Raw genomic sequence first — 6,710 nt, forward strand, 5'->3', positions numbered from 1 at the left:
TGATAATATGCTGAAACATTTTAATTTTAATAAATAAAAAAAAAAAATAATTGTAAATAAATGTATAAATTTAAAGTTTCTTAAGTATGTACAATTTTCGTAGTATAACATATAATTTTTGAAATAAAATACCTAGCTACTTATAATACTTAGCTTACTCACGTTTTTTTTATATTTATAGCTTAATGACGAAACTAAGCCTTTTCTGTCAATTTTATTTTGTCTGTAGTCTTCATATATTTGTTGAAAAGTTTCCAAACGAATTTTATTTTTAGTAGAATTTCGTTTTTTAAGATGTATACTTTTAATTTTAATCAATGTTTCGGTTTGAAATCCTTTCAGTACATCCAAAAAGTGGTAAATAGTAGGATGTGGGTGATAGAACTCGGAATTGAAACGTGAATGATATGATTCGCAAGCATTAGTAGTGAGAGATAGTGACGCGATATTCGCAGCCCAAATTATTGGTGGAAATTTAGCCTCTTCACAGATATATGTGTCAACTAAATAATCGGCATATTTTTGAAATCTTATGTCATTAGGAATCGATGACATAAAATCTTCAATAAAACAGTTACTGACTTCATTTGGAGAAATAAATGGCAACCCAAATGTATGGTTTAGCCACTTGCTTTCTTCTGTTTTATTGTTTTGATATACGTTGGATAATCCTAATTCCTGAATTTTTCTATACCACGACTGAGTTAGGTGAAATCTACAACCAAATATTTTAGTGTCATCCCAGACTTGTCTCAATGCTACATGAATTGCTTCTTCAAAATCAGATATAAATAAATTTGGTTTTAGAGAAAGTTCACGTGCATTACACAAATGTATGATATTTTTAAATAAATTTACGTAAGTTGAAGTTTTTTTGTCTGGAAGTAATGCAAATAATAGTGGTATATAATGATCATTGCATAAACCATGCAAAGAAAACAATTGCGTAAATAACTTGGGACAATATTCAAAAGTTCCATCCATATATATAATCTCAGATTCGCATAGAACTTTTAAATTTGTGTCACATGAAAATATTATTATATGACAGTTCGGATCATTTATTAATAAAAATTGCTCATTGAGGTCCGTTTTCAAATTTAAATTGCTTATACTATTTTGCAATTCTTCCATTGTTTTAGGTAATGGTGGCACCATTTTTCTACGGGCGTTATAAATATTACGTCGAACTAGTGATATATCATCAGTAGTGATAGTTTGTAAATTAGATATATTTTCAGAAATTTCAGTTCGTAATATCTTACTTGGTTTAGTATACAGATTTTCCACAGCTTTTCTCTTACATCCGTTTGAAAACATTTTTCTGTCTATACTTGGTTGATCATGCCCGTTATGTTCATTTACAATTTCAACTATTTCTACAATATTTTCTATAGAAGTATACACTTTTGCAGTGCAAGTTCTGACAGTACAACGCCATCGTACTGAAGCATTTTTCGATTCATGCACTTTGCGATACGTAAAATTTGAAAATAATAATAAATCTTTACCTCTGGTGCTTTTAATAATTTCACCAATATTTGTACTATTTTCCATTACTTATATTTTTATAAAATTTTAAAATAAAATAAATAACATGAACGCACACGCGATTTATATCGGACTAATTGTAAATATCACGATTCGCGACATTGCTGTTCAATATTAACAATATGTAACAATAGATTGAAAATTTTCGTTAGATTAGACGTAATCTAATAGAGATGATATGTCTATTATCAGTAGAACACAACAATATTATATTGGATACACGTCGATACGTATTATTGACTATTGTATATCCTATGTGATTATTTCAGTAAATTTATCTGGTAAATTCCAGCAATACTGAAGTTAAAAGTGTGGCGCAAATTACATATTCCTTTTCGTTTTCTGTCGTGGCGCAAATTACCAAAATTAATTTGTATATGTGGCGCAAAATACATGTTATGTTTTTATATTTTGGCGCAAATTACATACGTCCTTAAATGTACCTTTTGATGGCGCAAATTACAGGTAATTAAAATGGCGCAAAATACCATCTCCCATTATTTATATTGATAGGTAAAACTAGTTTTAATTAGGGAATAGTAGAAACATTTAGTAGATATTAAGTAATTATTAAATATAGACTTTTATTATATTATTTATTTCGGCAGGACAAACTATCATGGCATTTAGAATTACATTGAATTTTATTTTTTTTACATAAACAACGATTTGTTCCGCAGGATGTTTTGCAAGTGCATTTTACAAAGCCTTGCCCTGAGCCCGTTGATGTTTTTGTTGCGGCTGCACGGAGGGAAATATGATTTTTTGGAATTTGATTCTCTGTGATAAATTTTTCTTTACATGTCATAAATTCAGACCTGAAAAATTTTTTACTGATTACTTACTAATTACTAATTTTATTTTATTTGGTAAATAAAAAGGTGATAATGGACGCACCTACAATAAAGTTTTTTTAAAATTCCATCCTTACATCCGTTTCTATATAGATCGTTCTCTGTTTTTTTAACACTATTCCGATGAGATTAGGATGATCTGTTTTGCCTTTGTCAACATCTGGAATGCGGATTACCACGTTGACACCAACATCAACAGCAGGAAATTTGTTTTCGGATCGAGTTATCATTCGAGTTGCCGGTTTCTCCAAATTTGCATGAGCTTCTTTTCTAGTTGCATCTATGGTATCTGAAACTTATCAAAGAAATATATCATGTTTATGCATTTATTAGATTTTTTGGTCGCAGTATGAACTATTTATAAGGCTACGGTTACTATGTATGCGAGTTCTGACGAATAATTGTTCTGACAAATTCGTCCTCAGAACAAAGCGGTTACTTTATGCGCGTTTTTCGACATTCTGGTGGTCAGTATGTTTCTGTCACCCAGCAAAGATGGACGAACTTGATGAATTGTATTTTCTTGAAATTCCGTTATTGAAATTATTGTTGTTAAATGGTGGAAAAACAGAGCATGTCAATGAGTTATTTTCTAGAAGAGACGACAAAGGAGAGTTTGAAATGTTATTTCAAGAATTGTGGGATCAACCGGTAAAGTTTTTCGAGTATTTCAGGATGAAACCAGAAACATTTGAATACATACTGGAGAAAATAGAAGAAAGCATTACAAAGTTCTCCAATTTTCGTAAATGTATTTCAGCAAAACAAAGACTGGCTGTAACTATAAGGTAAGAAAAAATTAACAATATTAAATTCTTTACTTCAATAAAAAGTCGAGATATTTATAAATTTAATTTTTATTATTTTTAATTGTTTTAAATATAAATGAAAATACAAATAGTCAAGTGAAATAAAATATGCAGAAAAATTGAACACATCGCACTTACATTTTTAATGTTTTATCGCTATTTATGGTGTTACACTTGAAAAAAACGAAGCAAGATCTTCATGTTGAGTAGTACTCAGTGGAGTTCCCACTTGTGAAATCCAACTACCACTCGTTGATGAACTACATGATGATACACTTGGTGGTGGACGGTGGGTTGGCTGTAGTGTATGCTGACCTCTGAACTCCCCTAAAAGATCCTCTTCGCAAAACACTTGTTGCAATTTAGTCCTCACAAACATTTTTCTTTCTTCTGGTATTTTCCTCAAATATGGCAATAAGCTCATGAGAAAATGATAATCTGGATCTTCGTTTCGAGAAGCTGAATTCTTTTCTTTGAAAAATTGTAATTTTTGTTCTTCGAGCATCATCAATTGTTTAACCGCATTAGCATTATTCATTTTGGCAACTTTTTTCTGAGGAGCACTTAAGTTTTGTGGTGGTGTAGTATTCGTTGTGTTTTGAGGAGATTTTATCATCAGGTTTTCATTATCGGGATCATCAGGATCATCGGGATCAGGAGAAAAAGTAGTAGTTGAATTCTGGGTGTCTACATCAAATGTTGTCTCACTCGAAACATTACCCTGCAATAGTCTTTTTTGAAATTGGTCCTTCAAAAATTCCATGCTTTTAAAATGGACCCATCTAGACTCTTTGATGATTCCTCCTTCGTCTCCACTCCGTTTTTTAGGATTCTTGCTCAATTCCTTGCGAAACGTGTCCCTCAGACCTCGCCATTTAGTTTTGGCTGCTTCGCCTAAAATTAGTTGAAAAAAAATAATTCACCAATGACTTTAATTTTGACCAAAAAATATGTTAGCGTATTGAATTATTGTTGTAATTGATATGTTGTATATATTATATTTATATTATTTTATGTATTTTTTTTTTTATGTTTTTTTTTTATTTTAATTTTAGATTTTTATCAACTGGGATATCATTTCGTTCACTAAGCTTCTCCTACAGAATTTCACACTGTACTATTCGAAACATAGTTTACGAAGTATGTCAAGCTATATGGGAGTGTTTCTGTGGTAAACATATGTCTTTGCCTACTACAGAGAAATGGAAAACTATAGCGAGTGACTTCAACAAAAAATGGAATTTCCCTAACTGCATCGGTTGCATAGACGGGAAACATATTCGCGTGAAATGCCCTAAACAAACAGGATCGATGTATTTTAACTATAAGGGCTATTATTCTGTCGTATTGCAAGGAATATCTGATGCAAATTACAAATTCATTGCTATTGAAGTCGGGGCTTACGGTAAACAAAGTGATGCGGGAACATTTTCAGATTCAAATGTTTATCAACGGCTTGAAGCAAACACTTAAACATACCAGAGAATGAAAATATTCCATTAACTGACATTTCAGCACCTTTTGTTTTGTTGGGTGATGATGCCTATCCTTTAAAAACAAATTTGTTGAAACAATATTCAAGAAAAAGACTCACTATTGAAGAACGTATTTTCAATTATCGATTATCGAGAGCTAGGCGATGCGTAGAATACTAGAATGTGCCTTCGGTATACTAGTAGCCAAGTGGAGATGTTTAAAAACTGAGCTACAAATCGATCCTGATAAAGTAGACATTGTAGTTAAATGTGTTTGTCTTTTGCATAATATAATCATTGATAAGGAAGGTCTTACATCCTTTGATTTTCCTGAGGTGAGCTTTGAGCCCCAACATAATGTGCCAATTTCACGGAGATATAATCACTACGGAAGAATCGCGAATGAAACTAGAGAAACTTTGAAAAATTATTTTGGTAGTCCAGCAGGTGAAATCCCGTTTCAATACAATCTACTGTTGTAATCAAAAGCTTCAAATTTATTTTAATTTATTTTGTAATAAAAAATAATTTTTTTAACGGATTATAGTTGTTTTTTATGTTGTTTTCTATTCTATTTACTATGCTGGACAACCGACACAGGCACACACGCTCGTAATTTTTGTCGATAACATACAAAATATCATGGATATTGTCATCTATTATTAGATATATACATTCATATTTAACAAAATAAAATCTAATAAGAACTGGTATTTATCACTTCCCATACTTTTTGGAAAATAATATAACACGAGTTGCGACATACTGATATGCATTGAATACAATTGAATGGTTATAATAGCGTATAAAATAATATAATATGAGTAAATAAATACCGTTTTAAAATAATTGGTTTTTTGTGACTTGTTTTAAAAATATTAGTATATTCATTTCAATATGATATTAAATTAAAAATTGTACTTACTGCTAGTGTTGAGTTCTGTAGCAACTTTCTCCCACTTTTGCCGAGAAATATCTCTGTTGTGGTAATTTTTTTCACTCATGTCCCACAAACACCTATTCTCATATACGAGACTGATTAATTTATCGGGATCCATGGTTCAAATAAACAAATAAATTGTGATAATTATATAATTATATAATAATCAAATCTCGACAAAACAGACGCAATTCGGACGAAATAATCAAACTTGTTTGAACGCTCAACTGTTTCTGACGACGTCGTGTATGTTGTGACGTACTCAACGCTACCAGTGTAAACAATCTCATTAGAAAACATGCGTTTGTTTGTTTAGACGAATACGTCAGAACTCGTCAGAACAATTATTCGTCAGAACTCGCATACATAGTAACCGTAGCCTAAGAATCTATGTTTTAAGTTTTTAATCTTTAACTATAAAAGTTGAATTTTTTAACTAAAAAATAATTTGAAAGTTTTCGAAAAATATAGGTAGTTTTTAAAGTATAAAATACGTAAATAAAACATTTATTTTAACCGCTAAAAAAAAAATAACTGCAAAATAAACATGAATATTATCTAAACTTAATAGGTACCTATAATTTAAAAAAAAAAAATAAATAATAATTTTTACCTGCAGCTTCCTGTTCAATCGTATTTTCACTTGCAGTTTCAGTACTTATAAGATTTTCAAGTTCATCTTCGACGTTTATTGTAGCAATCAATTCATCGGGCAGGTTAGAGGTTACAAGCCCCACTCTTAGATCAACCCCAAACATTGCTTTATAAGGCGTCATATTTATCCCGGCGTGGTGTGCTCTATTTTTCATGAATTAGACAAACTTTAATCCGATAGACCAATTAGTTGATTTATTGTCTGTCATCCAAGAAGCAAGAATTCACTCCACGTCTTGGTTAGCACGCTCTACTGAGCCTTGGCTTTGTGAATGCCTAGGCTTTCCGTGAACAATTTTTACCTCTGGCCATAGTGCTGTCAGCTCTGTAATCACATTGTTAACAAATTCTCTTTCATTGTCTGAATGCAAAAGAACCGGAGCACCAAAGGTTAAAAAAATGTCTAATACATGGCTTGCAATTTCTT

General features: G+C 31.2%; 2 protein-coding genes across 2 annotated transcripts; both read right to left on the reverse strand.

Moving 5' to 3' along the window:
- Positions 1-302: 302 nt before the first annotated feature.
- On the reverse strand, positions 303-1,320 carry LOC112593461 (the record flags this gene model as incomplete). Its single annotated transcript, XM_025337853.1, has 1 exon — positions 303-1,320. A coding segment is annotated over exon 1 (1,018 nt), but the record flags the coding sequence as incomplete, so codon positions are not given.
- A 2,054-nt stretch (positions 1,321-3,374) lies between these two features.
- On the reverse strand, positions 3,375-5,747 carry LOC112593459 (transcription factor Adf-1-like). Its single transcript, XM_025337851.1, has 2 exons — positions 5,615-5,747; positions 3,375-4,108 (listed from the first exon to the last, which is right to left on the reverse strand). Exons 1-2 carry the CDS (start codon positions 5,745-5,747, stop codon positions 3,375-3,377), a joined length of 867 nt encoding a protein of 288 aa, XP_025193636.1.
- Positions 5,748-6,710: the final 963 nt, after the last annotated feature.

Source organism: Melanaphis sacchari, unplaced genomic scaffold (genome assembly GCF_002803265.2).
Source record: "Melanaphis sacchari strain LSU unplaced genomic scaffold, SCAv2.0 Contig2060_pilon_pilon, whole genome shotgun sequence".
NCBI classification, from domain to species: domain Eukaryota; kingdom Metazoa; phylum Arthropoda; class Insecta; order Hemiptera; family Aphididae; genus Melanaphis; species Melanaphis sacchari.

Coding starts and splice junctions, on each gene's coding strand:
- LOC112593459 (XM_025337851.1), bottom strand. CDS start 5,747: ATGGATCCCGATAAATTAATCAGTCTCGTATATGAGAATAGGTGTTTG. Junction 4,109..5,614: donor TACAGAACTCAACACTAGCA/GTAAGTACAATT, acceptor AACTAATTTTAG/GCGAAGCAGCCAAAACTAAA.